The sequence below is a fragment of the Panthera leo genome, chromosome E1 (genome assembly GCF_018350215.1).
Source record: "Panthera leo isolate Ple1 chromosome E1, P.leo_Ple1_pat1.1, whole genome shotgun sequence".
Classification (NCBI taxonomy): Eukaryota; Metazoa; Chordata; class Mammalia; order Carnivora; family Felidae; genus Panthera; species Panthera leo.
Genome location: NC_056692.1, coordinates 39,965,712 through 39,980,676, shown reverse-complemented (window position 1 = coordinate 39,980,676; position 14,965 = coordinate 39,965,712). Strand labels below are relative to the sequence as shown.

General features: G+C 56.5%; 1 protein-coding gene across 1 annotated transcript; it reads left to right on the top strand.

Moving 5' to 3' along the window:
- Nucleotides 1-9,338: 9,338 nt before the first annotated feature.
- KRT36 (keratin 36) lies at nucleotides 9,339-13,014 on the top strand. Its single transcript, XM_042915069.1, has 7 exons — nucleotides 9,339-9,797; nucleotides 10,518-10,600; nucleotides 10,862-11,018; nucleotides 11,559-11,720; nucleotides 11,840-11,965; nucleotides 12,142-12,362; nucleotides 12,748-13,014. The coding sequence occupies exons 1-7, from the start codon at nucleotides 9,339-9,341 to the stop codon at nucleotides 12,941-12,943; spliced, it is 1,404 nt and encodes a 467-aa protein (XP_042771003.1). The 3' UTR covers nucleotides 12,944-13,014.
- Nucleotides 13,015-14,965: the final 1,951 nt, after the last annotated feature.

Here is a 14,965-nt window from a genome sequence, read left to right as displayed (position 1 = left end):
CAAGGTGCTTCCTTTTAAGATGATGGACATCCGGACCTGCAGTTCCCTTCTACCCACTCCAAGGTCCTGCCATGCCAACCCGCTCAATGAATTGGCCACATGACTCAATGGGTGACCTCAATCTGAGCTGACTTTCCTCCCCAATTCCCCTCTGCACCCGTGTCCCCACCTCTGTCCATGTCACAGCTCTGATTTGCAGCCTCCTCTTGCTGGGCGCGCTCCTTACATGGAGTCTGGTCCTCTGGATTCTGGCATGGGCATGCTTCTCTTTATCCTTTCAACCCTCCCCTTGGCTCATCTGGGACAAGTCCATGGTCACAATTGCCAATACGTTCTGTTGGCACTCCAGTGAAGCCCCTCTCCTCTAGCCCAGACCCTCATGCCCGCTACCTCCTCTAAACCGCTGTCCGAAGGAGCACCCTTCATGCTCCCAGATCTGTGCCATCCTGGCCCCCATCCCAGAGGCTCCGGAGGCCCAAGTCAGGAGCCCAGGAGCCACCTTGGCCTGCTCTCTCCCTGACTGCCCTCCCAGGTCCATCCTGTGGATGCTGGTAGCTTGTAATGTCCTCACAGCCGGCCCCCCTGGCCTCCCTGCCTCCAGTTTGAGCTTCCCCTGCGTCCTTGCTCCACACTCAATTGGGGATGATTCTTGGGAATGGGAAATCTTCCTCCTGGCCTAGTGATGCTTCCGTGGCTCCCCTGGCCACTGAAGAAAACCTGGACTCCTCCCTGGCAGAGGCCGCTACTGTCTGGCCTCTTCCTGCCTGTCTCTGGCCCTGAATTCTACAATCGCCCCCTCTCACAACTTGAGGCCCTGTTATGCAAACCGGTCTTGGTGACCCAGTCATGTGACTGGGAGCCTCGGGCCCTTGTTCAATGAGTGACCTCAGTCTGAGGTGACCTTCCTCCTCGCTTTCCCTCTGCGCCCCCACATTTGTGTTATTGGAAACTACCAGGTGTTTCTTTTCCGCATTTATTTATTTTTGCAGGGGGGGAGGGGCAGAGAGAGAGGGGAAGGGGGGGGGCAGACGATCCGAAGCAGGCTCCACGCCGACAGCAGAGAGCCCTCTGTGGGGCTCGACCCCGCAAACCGCGAGATCGTGACCTGAGCCGAAGTCAGACACTTAACTAAACTGAGCCACCCGCGTGTCCTGAACTACCGGGTTTTTATTCACCGTTCAGACTGAGATGCACACCCCCTCCCCTTTGGCACCCGGACAGTGTGGGGTGCATTCAGGTGTGTGTGTGTCTGCACCTGCCTAGCCCGGTGTTGACCACGTGCTTGGGAGGGTGGGGCTGCCTTTCTCTCCCTGGACCAGCCTACCAACCGCTGGGGCACAGCTGTGGGCTCAGGTGGCTGGCTTAGTCCTACAAACATCACTGACATGCGGCCCACCCGGCTGACTAAGCCAGAGCATTCCAGATTCCTCCCCTCTCCCCGCCCACTGCAGAACGGGCTGGACTTAATTCTAGCTCACATGCCCAGGTCCGTGTGGTCCACGTGGAGCCACGAAATGAGCTGGACCCTGGGCCTGGTGGGGGCTCTGGTCGGGGACCCTTTCACCCAGGCGTCAGGGAGGCCATCGAAGCCAGACTCACACAAGGGCCTCTGTGGCCCTGTCGGGAGTCCCAGGGAAGCCAGAGAGGGAAGCCCAGGAGGGGCCGTCAAAGCCAACCCAGGAGCCTTCCTGAACCGGGAGAAGGTGGTCACCTCGGTAGTGTGGTGCGCGGGCTGGGAATCTGCCCTTTCCATCCAGGACTCAGTTTTTCCCCCTGTCATCTGTAGGGGGCGGCCATTTGAGGGAGGGCAGCTTTGAGGGAGGCCTGCAGGGTTGGTATTTCCCTCTCCCAGTTCGCTAGGTGCCCACACCCACCCCAGGCCCACACCTCTGCTTCCCAGGGCTGTGGTCACGAGCGTGTGGCTAATCACATGTGAATGCCAGAGGTGCCAAATCAGACGGGGTAAAAACAAAGGGGAAAGTGACAGTGTGTCTAGCGCCTGACTCTTTACGGGGCTCCTTTGCATTATTTCATTTTTGTCACAGTCCCATGAGTCGGCACCATTGTGCCCATTTTACACGTCTAAAGACTGAGGCCCAGGCTGCTGAAGTGACCTGTCTATCGAGAGAGCTGGCATCCATGTTCCAATGTGCTTTTCGACACTGTGGTTGGCCTTTTGTCAAAGTCAAGCGTTCGGTTCCAGGCCTCTAGGGAAAGAAACGAGGCTCTCTTCTAAGCCCCAATGCTTAAGGGATAGAGGTGTCAACCATGCGATGCTCCTGTGGCGTCCCGTGCCTCAGAGCTAGTCAGGCTCTCGAGGCAAGCACCTCCATACAGTAGGTGCTGCACAAAGTTGGCTAATTTCTGTGCTGCCTCTGTGCCCTCTTCCTCCTCACCCTCGGCAAAGGTGCCTCCCTCTCTTTCAGGCTCCTCCCAATGGACGGGGCAGTCAACTTCTGCCCTCCCTGATGGGGGTGCGTGTCCTGTCTGGGTCCTGCAGGGGGCAGGCTCACCCCAGAAAGCAGATCAGTTCCTCTCGGCCACCTGCTGGGACCCAGGGCGGAGGGACAGAGCCCTAGACCTGATCCTACCTGGGTCCAGTGTCCACACCAGGCCTTGGCCAGTCCCCAGCCTCATGTTGGGCAGCTGGGCGCCCTGGTGAACGGGGCACGGCTGAGCCCCGAGACTCCTCGGGTGCCTGTTGTCTTTCTGTTTTGGGTGGTAACCTTTGAGGGTCCACAAAAGACTCAGAGTGTGAGGTGAAGGTGCCTGGGGCTTTCTGGGAAGGGGAGGCTCACCGTCCCTCCTAAGGGGAGCTTGAGGGAAGAGAAGGGAGGGATGTCACGTGAAGGCTGTGGTCAATGGCGTGTGATGATGTGCTGTTCCGGCTTTCCCGCGTCAGCCACTGGGGCCCTTCCTCTCTCCCTGCCTGGGTCAGCGTGCGTCTCGGGGCTGCCTGGGGACCTGCCTCCTATTGGATGGTGTTCCTGGGGCTTAGTGGCTGGAGTGGGGCAGGGTATGCGAGTGACACGCCTTTGAGCAGCTCCTCTGGGGGGTCCAGCATGAGCCGAGCACACATCAGACTCCATTCTGCAGAGTTTGGGAAGGATCAGGTTGCTGGGTGGGTCCTCAGACCCACACAGGCTCCTGTTGCGGGTGGGGAGGGGGGCGGGGGAGTCGGCCAAGAACTGGTATTCACTCTTCTGGCCCATTTTTATGAACGGCCGTGATGACTCTGTGGCTTCTTTCAACCAAGGATCTCAGCCTAGTTTGCAAGCGGAACCCACAGTATAAAGCCGAGTTAATTACAATCTGGAGACCACAGTGCTTTGCAGACACGCCGTCGTCAGTAGGAAGTACTGAGACCGAGTGCACACGAGGCCCTGTAAATGCGGACGATGGAACTCAATTAAACAGGGTGTTTGGGAAATTTGCTTTGTAGTTCAGTTAAGTGGTACCTGAATCCAGTGGACGCGGGAGGCTGAGGTACCGCTTCTTTCTCCCACTGGGCCTGGCTCCGCGTCTCCCACAAACCACAGGTTCTCCAGGCACTTGAGGGAAAGCAGTGACAGCTCTGGAATTTTCCATAAAAGCTGGGTGGGGGGAGTTAGGGGCTGAGTGGATCCGAGCAGGAGGCCCTGGACTCTTCCAGATGGGAGCTGTCAGCCGACGCAGCTGTGCAGGAAGGAAGAGCTGGCTGTAGGTGAGGGAAGTGGGTCCTGGGATGCAGGAACAGAGCCTGGTGACAGAGAACCGTGGAGAGGTATGGCCGCGGACTGGGGTTGGGGTGGCTCTCTGGGCCTCCCCCAAAGCAAGGGTAGTTTGGAGCAGAATCCAGAAGCCCCGGGCGATTGCCAAATGACACCCGAGGGGGAGAGAAAGTACCTTTGTGTTTTGGGGGGAATGAGAGTTCTGGGGGAGTTCTGGAGCTGGTGAGGTGGGGGTTTCAAGTCCTGATCTGGGTGGGGCCCAGGCCCAGTGGGGATTCAGGGCCATACAAGGAGCAGCATGCTGGGAAGCCATGTCCCCGGGAGCCCGGTAGAGGCCTGGGTCCTCAGGAGGAGCCACTTCCCGGAGCCGTGGCCTCCTCGTCAGCTCTCCTGAGGTCCCAGGGCATGGGCTCCTGGTCCTATGGAGGGGCAGCCAGGGAGTGGGGAAAGACACCCCCCCCCCACCCTTGTTCAATCAGTGTGTGTCCAGATTGTCCTGAGCCTGGCTAGGGCCGGATGGCAGCCTTGCCCAGTTAATGTGGAACCACAGACAGACAGTGAATGATTTCAGGTACAAGTATGTCCCAATATTGTATGCAATTTTGTTTGCTAATAAAATCTGGCAGCCCTGCCCTTAGCAGGTCTGGGAACAGCTCTGAGTCTCTTCCAGTCAAGACTAAAAAAGGCGAGACCTTTCTCTGATTCTTTGGATAAATCGAATCGGTGGCTCAAAATGTCTTAATTGAAAGATTCCCCCCCACTCCCCCATAATGCTTCCGTCAACTTCGTGTACCTGTTACTGCACGTCTGTACTAGAATCTCACAGCTGGCAGCAGAGTTGGCCTGGGGTTTTGATGTGGTTATTTGGCACAGAAATTTCTGGGAGGGGCCGGGAATCCCGGGTGCTTTGCCGCTTGAGTAAATTGAAAAAGCAGTTGTGTGGGGGGAAGAAATGGAGGTCAGTGTGGGTGTCCCCGTTTCTGGGTGGGTGGGTGCTGGGTGGGGTCTAAAAAGGTGAAGACTTGGGATCAGCATGTCCTAGATGCCTCTTAGAGTGAGAAATTCTGCAGGACCTGTGTGTATGGGTGTCAAAGATCAAACAGGTACCAGGAAAACCAGGAAGCTCAAGCCTAAGCCGAGAGAGAGAGAGAGAGAGAGAGAGAGAGAGATTGTATTTCTTGAGTGACCTTTTTCCTTTTGTGCCCTTTTGTGGAGACCTGGCTGCCCCATGGTCCATGGTCTGCTTCCTCCAATGCCTTTGGGGCACCATGTGATGGTGGAGGCTGGCTTCTAACTATAGCACCAGCACCGAGAAGCAGGAAAAGAGGGACCCTGCTTTCCTTCTCGGGCCCACTGTGACAGGCCGTGCCCAGTCCCTTCTATGTTGAAGGGAATGATCAGCTGGGCAGCAGACTCATGCTTGATTTCTTAGGTCTTCGGCCACGGAGAACCTTGGCTTTCAGATGGAAGCTCATTTGAGAACAGATACCCCTCCTCCTCCTCCTCTTCCTCCTCCTCCTCCTCCTCCTTCTTCTCTTCTTCTTCTTCTTCTTCTTCTTCTTCTTCTTCTTCTTCTCTTTCAACCAAAAAAGGATCCACAAACCCAGTGGTTGATTTTGAACTTGGTGGCCTTCCAAGGTGGGCTTGGGAAAAGCCAGGACATTTTATGTTCCTGCAGCAGCACCTCCCCTCCTCCCCTTGACCCTGAAGCTGGGGCCATAGTGGGCAGAGAGCATCCTGTCAGCTCTGTAGCCCTAAAGCCAGCACTGGTGCTGGCAGGAAGTGGGGGTAGCTTTTGGAAGGTGCTAGCTTCTCGTCAGAGGCCAGAGGGTCCTGGTCTAGGGGGCTCCTGCTGCTCTTTGATCAGCTGTCTTTCTTGCACAGCTGGGCTGCATCCCATGAAACCAGGGTGAGTGATTTGAGCCCCTGGATGCAGCATTTGGCTGGAGCTTAGGCTATATGGGTTCTAAGAACAGTTTTGATCTCAAATCTGTGACACCAGTTTCTGTTCATCAAGCATGTTTACTTCTCACAATCCTGTGACTGTGGTTCCTCCTGGAAAAACTGAGGCTCAGAGTGGCTGAGTAGCTTCAACTACCCAGGTCTGCCTGAGTTCAGGCCTCAGACCCCTGTGGGCCAGCCTGAGACCCTCTGAGCCCCTTCTTTGGCAAAGCCGTGTCCCTGGCTCAGTTGGCCAGAGATGTCATTTCAGCCTGGACGTGCTGGGGTGCTGGCTCAACATCCCGGTGACTCTGTACCTCCAAATGGGGGCTTCTGGGGAACAGCCCCAGGAGGTGGGTTCGTGTGGCCTCTGCCTACCAGGGCAGGCCCGGAGGAAGCCCATGCCTTTGCTCTGGTGGAGGCGTGGAAGCAAAGGGTGGCCTGAGGTCCAAGAGGGTTTGCAAAAACAAAAACAAAAAAATAAGAAAACTCAATCATGTCATAAGCTGGAATCTCTGTAACTCCTCTCCATTCTTTTATTCTCCAGGCTAGTGGCAAAGAAGCAGGATGGTGGCTGTGGGGGGTGGTGAATGAGTCACGGACACGTGCAGGTGACTCCTGGCCCCCTCCACAGGAAATGCCTAGGCCTCAAATCCTATAATGTCTGAGATGGAAGAGGGCCTCAAGCTTCCCTTGTCTGGGCACTTCCTGTTCAGGTTGGGGCTCTGGGGCCCGGAATGGACGGGGGTCACTTGGGAAGTTTGGGGCAGAGCTTGGCTTGGAGTCCAGGCCCCTGACCCTTAGCCCAGTGTATTGTATTGTATTGTATTGTATTGTATTTATTTATTTATTTATTTTGAGGAGAGAGAGAGAAAGCAAGAGAGCAGGAGCAGGGGAAGGGCAGAGAGAAGGAGAGAGAGAATACCAAGCAGGCTCCACACCATCAATGCAGAGCCCAATATAGGGCTTGAGCTCATGAACCACGAGATCATGACCTGAGCTGAAACCAAGAGTCAGATGCTTAACCGACTGAGCCACCCAGGAGCTCCTTCAGATTAATGTTAGAAAGAATGGTCTTGAAATGGATTCTATTTTGAAATAAAAACTGATGAATGGGCACTCCTGGTTTACTTGATGCCGAACAGGGGGGATTTTCTCTAAGGCTGGGGGCGCCATGGGGAGTGGGGTGGGCAGATCCCTGGGGCTGTGTTGGGAGACGAGTGGCTCTGTGAGCCCTGGGTTCTCTTCCCTGATGCAGGCAGGGCATCTGTTCCGCATGGGCCTCACTTCCATCCTGTCATGGCCCCGGCTTCTGGGTGGAAGAGAGCAGAGCAATTCCTCCCGTGAAGCCCCCTCCACACTTCCCTCTGAGGGGTGGCCTCGCAGTTTGCAACATGGAGAAAGGCAGAGGACCAAGCGCGACCAAAAGCCCTTCTCTGACCCACTTGTCACCCGCTTCAGGAGAGGTACGTGCCTCTCCTCATAGCCTGGGAGACACCTGCCTGGACTCTGGCCCTTGGTGGCCACCCTGATGCACAGGCTGGGAGCGATGGGAACAGAGCATCAGACACCTGCCCACTCGGTTGCCCTGAAGGAAACCTGGAATCATCTTCAGATATGGATTGTTTAGCAGAGGGGTGAGAAAACCCAGAAACTTCAGATGCCTGGCAGCCAGAGGCCCCGGAGAAGAGCTGTGCCAGGCCTTGGAAGGGCTGCCCTTGGAAGAGCATGCTGTGTCCCACATAAGGTAAGTTGAATCATGGGTGCTTTAGGGACAGCCAGACTCTGCGTGAGTTGTCCTAGAAATCAGAGGGGGGCATTTATGGGAGGTGTGGTCAGAGCCCCTGTGCTGATGGTCAGTGGTTGTCAAGTGGGGGGGGGGTTTGTCCTCCCAGGGGATATTTGGCAGTGTCTGGGGACATCTCGGGTTGCCACAACTGGGGGAGGGGGTTGCTACTGGCATCTGGTCATAGAATCCAGGGACGCTGCTGACATTTTATGATGTACCGGAAGCCTCCCCGCCCATAAGGAATTATGTAGTCTACGATGTCAGTGCTGAGGTTGAGAAACCCCGGGGACAGCCCCATCCTAGGCTCTGCTGGAAGACGGGGCTGCTGTGAGGACTTGGTTCCGTGGCATCCAGAGCTCTGGGGGCCTAATGTCCCCTTTTCCGCTCCCGGTGGGGGGGGGTGGGCGCTGTCAGGCATCCTGTCGAGGTGTCTGCCGAAGTGGGTGAGGCATGGGCATCACAGCCAACCCTCCTGAGTAATTTCAGAGAGAAGCTTATAAAGCGTTTTAAGAGGTTGCTAAATTACAACTTCAGTATCACATAAATGCTTCCATAAACGCCAGTCTTGCAAACAAAGTCTGTGTGGGAGAAGAGTGAGCGGGTCGCCTGAGCCTTGGGAAATCCCATTTTGTGAGGCGGCAGACGGAGTTTACTTTTGGTGGTTAAATTCTCAGGTGCTCCTCCCAGCTTGCTTAATTATCTGGCGGTGCTTTGTTTATTCTCATTTTTTCCTTCCCTGTCCAACGCGTCTGCATTGACCATCTCCTGTCATCTGCACTGAGCCGTCTCTCAGGGCCTAGGGGGATGGTGGAGGCTGCCCAGGGTCCTGATTCTACTCTCCCAGGTTCAGAGACCTGTGGGTCACAGAGGACACTGCCCTCCAGGGCAGCCCCTTGGAGGGCTCACACGTGCGATCCTTTGCCGGCCACAGCCACAAACCATCATCAAAGACTGTCCTGTGTAAGCAGTGTTTCTAGAGCGCACAGGGGTTTTCAAAATACTCTTACCTCTGTTCTCGATTCTTCTCGTATCTGTGGGAAGCAGGCAGGGCAGGCTGATGACCTGCACTGTCCTGATGAGGACACTGAGGTACACCACAGTCATGTGCTCACATCGCAGGACCGATTATCCGCAGAGCCATCATTTGGACCTAGGTCTCTGGGTCCCAGATTCTGGGTGCCTGCACTTGATCTTGGTTGTGTGAGAGAAGCAGCGGGAACACAGGAGTATAGGATTTGGGGTCTGGGAGACCTGGTCTCCATTCCAAGTTCTGTCACTCGCTGCCTGTTCACCTTGAGCAAGCTTATTTTTAGCCGTTCGGAGTCTCCACGTCGGTGCCTTGGAGACAGGACCGGCCGCTTCCCAGGATTGTTGTGTGGTGTAAATGAAGTGACTACGGGTCCTGAACACAGTAGCTCCGGGAATTGTCCTTCCCTTTTAGCCGTCCCAGGGGCCCAGGCGCAGGGGAGCACCTGTGAGGCCGGGGAAGTGGACAGGGGGTGACGAGCGGACAGACTGGGTTGCTCCGGGGAAGGCACGCAGAGAGAGCAGGAACCAAATGTCATTTGTGAGGCCACTCCCGATTTATGGGATCTGGTGCAAAGACTTTGAAGACGCAATAAAATTCATATTCTGACAGGAAATGACAACACACGAGAGTCCTGACTTAGCAAACAAAATTCAAATTTTTTTTTTTTAATTTTTTACAAGCTAAGAAATTCTGGATGGGTAGCAAAAAAATCACATTCTGATGAGATTAGCTTTCTGGAATAGGAATAGGCTTTCCCAAGAGAAACACGCCAACACCCCATGAAGACTGTATATAAACACCCCAGAGAGGCCTTGAGAGTCTAGAACCTGAGCTCCTTGCTTCACCGTGACCTGCCTCTGCTAGGATCATGGCCACCCAGGTCTGCTCCCCGGTCTTCTCCTCTGGGTCTGTCAAGGGCCTGTGTGGCACGGCAGGCGGCGTCTCTCGGGTGTCCTCCGTCCGCTCTGTGGGCTCCTGCAGGGTCCCCAGTCTTGCTGGTGCTGTGGGGTCTGCCTCCTCCATCAGGCTGGGCCTCTCCAGCCTCGGGAGCTGCTTGCCCGGCTCCTACCTGGCCGCTGGCTGCTACCCCTCTGGCTTTGTTGGGAGCGGGGGCTGGTTCTGCGAGGGCGCCTTCAATGGCAGCGAGAAGGAGACCATGCAGTTCCTGAACGACCGCCTGGCCAACTACCTGGAGAAGGTGCGCCAGCTGGAGCGGGAGAACGCGGAGCTGGAGACCAGGATCCGGGAGTGGTATGAGTCTCAGATCCCGTACATCTGCCCAGACTACCAGTCGTATTTCAAGACCATCGAGGACCTCCAGCAGAAGGTAATGGGGACCTGGCCCCTCCCCAGCGTCCCCAGCCCTGGCTGGGAGTGGGGTGGTGGGGCGGGGGAGGGTCCTGTCTCATTCCAAGGGACTACAGACGGATGAGAATTCTTAGGACCTCTTAGGGAATTCTCTGTTCAGGGCAAGATTTTCTCTGGGGGTTCTGGTTTTCTGGGGCGGGGGAGGGGACCCAGACCTCTCTGTGAGTCTCTTGCTAAGTGCATCTATGCCAGCCATCCCTCTCCTCCCCTGGCTGTCTTAGCTATAGGAAGGGCAATAACATGTACCCAGCCTCTACCAGATGCAGGCACAGCGCCTGATGCTTTCCCATCTGTTAGATTACTTGGAGAGATGGGTAATACTCACCTTGGAGATCTCACCTTGGAGAGATGGGTATTACTGGGCCCATTTAACAGAGGCAGAAGTTAAGTATCCGGGAGGTTCAGCAAACTTGCCCGAGATCGCACAGCCTGTGAGTGTGAGATGCAGAATCTGAATCCGGGTTGGCTTGGATCTTTGCACCTCAGCCTGAGGCCTCCCGCCGTGCCATTCTGGGGCCTACTTCTAGTGATGCCCTTCCTGGGACTGATGCTCCTTCCATGTCTGGGCTCAGGGCTCAGGACTCGGGGCTGGGCGTGCTGAAGTTGCCGGTGGTACTTAGAAGCATGCCCTCTGTGAGCTGGGCCTTTCCTAGCTCCCAGGACGCCCCTTGTTCCCCAGATCTTGCTGACCAAGGCTGAGAACGCCAGGCTAGTCTTGCAGATTGACAACGCCAAGCTGGCTGCCGACGACTTCCGGACCAAGTGAGTGGGCCTCATCGGGGAAGGTCCGTTGTGCCTTCCTTCGCCTCTGCCCCCCGGCCTTGGGAGCTGGGGAGGTGGGAGTGAGGCCAGACTGAACCGTAAGCGGGAATACGGCACAGGCCCTGGATCCCTTCCGGGTCAAAGGAAAGGCCCAGCGTGCTGCTGACCCCAAATCAGCCACCGCAGCTGATGGAGGGCGGGGGACCCTGCCTGTGCATGGCTCCTTCGCTGCAGACCCAGCAGGGTTGTGTGTATGTGCAGGTACGAGACGGAGCTGTCCATGCGGCAGCTGGTGGAGGCCGACACCAACGGCCTGCGCAGGATCCTGGACGAGCTGACCCTGTGCAAGGCCGACCTGGAGGCCCAGGTGGAGTCCCTGAAGGAGGAGCTGCTGTGCCTCAAGAAGAACCACGAGGAGGTGAGGCTCGTGTCGTGCGACTTTCCGGAGTTTCCCACCCAGCAGGGAGCCCCCGGTGACCCTTGGGGCTAACAACTGTGACAACTACCCCCCCACTCCCCCAGGAGCTCCAGCTGACATTTGTTGACATCACACTGTGTGCCCGGAGCTGTTTGAAACACTTTGCATTTTGTTCTCGCTTCATTTCGTCCTCACGATGATCCCATTTTACGGATGAGAAAAGCGAGGCACGGAGGGGTTCAGTCACGTGCCTAAGGTCACAGAGATCCCACACTCCTGCCCATGACACTAGATCTCCCTCTGGATGCTAGTGCCTGATAACATTTATTCTATTTGCCTGACGTTTGCCTCATGTCACCCTACCCTCCCAAATCCCCAGAGGAGGCAGGTGTATGCCCGTGAGGCGACCGAGGCTCAGAGAAGTTGATATGCTAACGTTACCCAGCCGGACCTGCGGGAGGAGGGTTTGAACCCAGCCACTGGAACCCTCAATCCGGCACCCTTTTCCCAACCGTGTGCCATCCTGCCTCCCCTCTGCAGGAAGTCAACACACTCCGTTGCCAACTCGGGGACCGACTGAACGTGGAGGTGGATGCCGCCCCCCCAGTGGATCTCAACAAGATTCTGGATGATATGAGATGCCAGTATGAGGCCCTGGTGGAGAATAACCGTCGAGACGTGGAGGCCTGGTTCAACGCCCAGGTGGGGCTGGGGCCGCTGGGCTGGGGGGGGGGGGGGCGGGGGGCGGGCACCAGCTCCCGGGGCTGGGGGTTCCCCTTTAAAGTAGCTTCACTTGGTCTGACCATGCTCTGGGCCCTCAGACCGAGGAGCTGAACCAGCAGGTGGTGTCCAGCTCGGAGCAGCTGCAGTGTTGCCAGACGGAGATCATCGAGCTGAGACGCACGGTCAACGCCCTGGAGATCGAGCTGCAGGCCCAGCACGGCATGGTGGGTGGCTTCTGCCCCAGTCACTGGCCACAGCTCCTGGCAAAGCCCTGACCCCCGGCCTCAGCATGCGGGCTCATGATGGGGCGTGATCACACAGGATATGCACATACCCAGGGCTACAGGGTCTCTGGTTGGGACTCCCTTCCACTGGCGGCTCTTCCTCTCTCCCCTTCCAGAGGAACTCCCTGGAATCCACCCTGGCGGAGACCGAGGCGCGCTACAGCGCCCAGCTGGCCCAGATGCAGTGCCTGATCAGCAACGTGGAGGCCCAGTTGGCCGAGATCCGGGCTGACCTGGAGAGGCAGAACCAGGAGTACCAGGTGCTGCTGGACGTCAAGGCCCGGCTGGAGTCGGAGATCGCCACCTACCGCCGCCTGCTGGAGGGCGAGGACTGCAAGTGAGTGGCTGTGAGCCCCAGAGAGCCAGGCGTGGGGACAGGGCTCCCGGGGACCAGCCCTCAGTGCCTCAGAGAGGGTGTCAGTCTGCAGTGGGTGACAGCGAATGATCCAAAACCTCTCCCTTGAGATCCCTTCTTGTCCCAGCTTGGTCATCACAGGGGCACAAGCCGCACCCCCCCCCTCCCCCCACAGTGCCTTCCCACCATGGTGCTTAGCTGGGAGTTCCTCGTCTTCCCCCCTGCAGCCCTTGGGGGGTTTCAGAGGCACCGAAGCCATCGGTTGTTGTCATCCTAAACTGTACTCTATCCCCTAAATCCGCTTAACATGAATCTCAGTCCCATGCCCCGATGCCAAATGCACTCTGATATGATTTCATTTCCTCAGGCTGCCTGCCCACCCTTGTGCCACGGAATGCAAGCCTTCCGTTAGGGTACCTTACGTCTCGACTGTGCCCTGTGCTCCGGCTGTGCCCTGCGGCCCGGCTCCCCAGGTCAGCACCCAGATCCGCACCATCACCGAGGAGATCAGAGACGGGAAGGTCGTCTCCTCCAGGGAGCACCTGCAGCCCTGCCCACTGTAGCCAGCCCCCCGGAGGGACACCCCTGTGGCTCCTGGCTCTAAATGACCCCCCCTCCATTCCCTAGAGGGGCTCCCCGCTCAGCAGATTTTTTTTCTACCAAAATAACTTCTTATATTGTGTTTCTGGACTTAACTGCTTTTATGCAAAACTAGGTTCCCCTGGAATTCTACCCAATAAAGTGTGTTCTCTTGGCATTGCAAACGTGACTCTGTCTATTCTTATGAGGTTAGTTAGTGGGGATGTTTGGTCAAGGGTCACAGTAAAGTTGTGGGCTTTGGTTTCACGTCTGTCTTCTCTGGGTCTGAGTGGTAGGAAGTGACAGGGTGATTAAAGATATTTAATAACGGGGACACCTCATGCCCTGGCTCATGAAAACAGACACCCACCCAATCCAGACAGGCAGAGCCATTACCCACAGCCTCAGCCCTGCCCATGGGTACCCACCTGGTGGCCCTGCAAAGGCTCCCAAGCCAGCCCTCCTTGGTCACCCTGCCTGGATCTGGTGGCTCCCTGTCCTTCCCTTTAGCTTCTCCTCCTTAGTCCAGCTTCCACTGACCTGTTGGCTCACCCTCAGGCCTAAGACTGGTGCCAGTTTGGGAGAGGGACTAACCAGGGAGAGGCAAACGGCAGGCAACCAGCCTGGGCAGACCACTTCAGGGAGGGGAGCTGGAAGATGAAGGCAGGAGGGCCAGGTGACCCTCTGTCCCCAGACCTGGATACAGGGCTGAATGAAGGGCAACAGGGACAGTGAAGTGTTGGGGGTGAAACATGGAGCAGGCGGGAGGGAACCTCACTGTGGGGCAGAGGTCAGAGTGCCCCAAAGTCTACTGGCTGAGCTCTGCCCTTCTGGGCATCCAGCCTAATGGTGCCGGGCCCTGGATACCACTCTGGTCAGAGACGCATGGCCTGTGAGAAGTCTGAGGGCCCCATGTCTTCTTTACCCCCCTGATTTATTCTTTAGTTGAGAAGACAGGCCCAGAGTGGACAGTGACTTTCCTTAGGCCACACAGCAGTGAGTGGCAGAGAAGAGGCCATCGTCCAGCTATTCTGATTCTGACTCTGGTCCTCTTCCCAGTGCGTAGTGTCTCTCCCCACCTCCACCCAACCTGAATCATTGCTACCTACTGGTCAGGCCCCACTTCCCCTTCCTTATCCCCCCTGCCCCCGTTTTTAATGTTCCTTTTCTCTCAAAATCCTTTCTTTTCTTTCTCACTTAGCACAACTTACCATGGGCCAAGCATTCATTCACTCATTCATTCATTCATTCATTCTTCCTTTCATTTATTCTTTCATTCTGAGACATCTGGGAGCCTAGCTCCATGCTTGAACTATAGAGATTTCAAAAGAAGTAGGAGGTCTGTCCTTGCCTCCAAAACAGTCTCCCCGGGAAGACACGGTTCAAACACAAGACAATCGGAGGGTATCAGTGAAGGGAGGGCTAGCAGATCAACCACCAGTCACTGCCATGGGCGTTCAGAGCCAGGAGGGCAAAGCTGGGCTGGAGCGGGGTAGGCTTCTGAGACATTCCAAGTCTCAGTTTATTCATCTACTAAATGGGGGATATTGGCGATGCCAATCTCATGAGACTGTTGTGAGCAATGAATGAGAGAATGCTTGGAGAGAGCTCAGCATGGGGCCTGGCAGGTACTAAGTGCTTAGTGACTAATGGCTGGTACCATCAGCCTTGCCTTTAACAGGGCTGTGTCGGGGAGGCAAACCCGTTCTGGGCAGCATAGGTGTGGAGCCCTTTCTAGGAACCCATGTGACCCCCCCCCTCCCCCGGGGTCACAGGTATAAACAGCATGGGGCTTCCCAGGCCTTTTGTTGCTGTGGCTTCTCTGGGCCCTGTGGATCCAGGGTGGCCCTTGAGCCCAGAGAACAGGAGGCTTAGCAGGGCTGGGGTGGAGCCCTGTGCTCACATGGATGGGAAATCTGAACACCAGAGGAGTCTCATCCAGGCTCTTAGCTCAGCCGCGTCCTTTGCACTGAGGCATGGATTTCCAGGGAGGAGAAGGTGAGGCA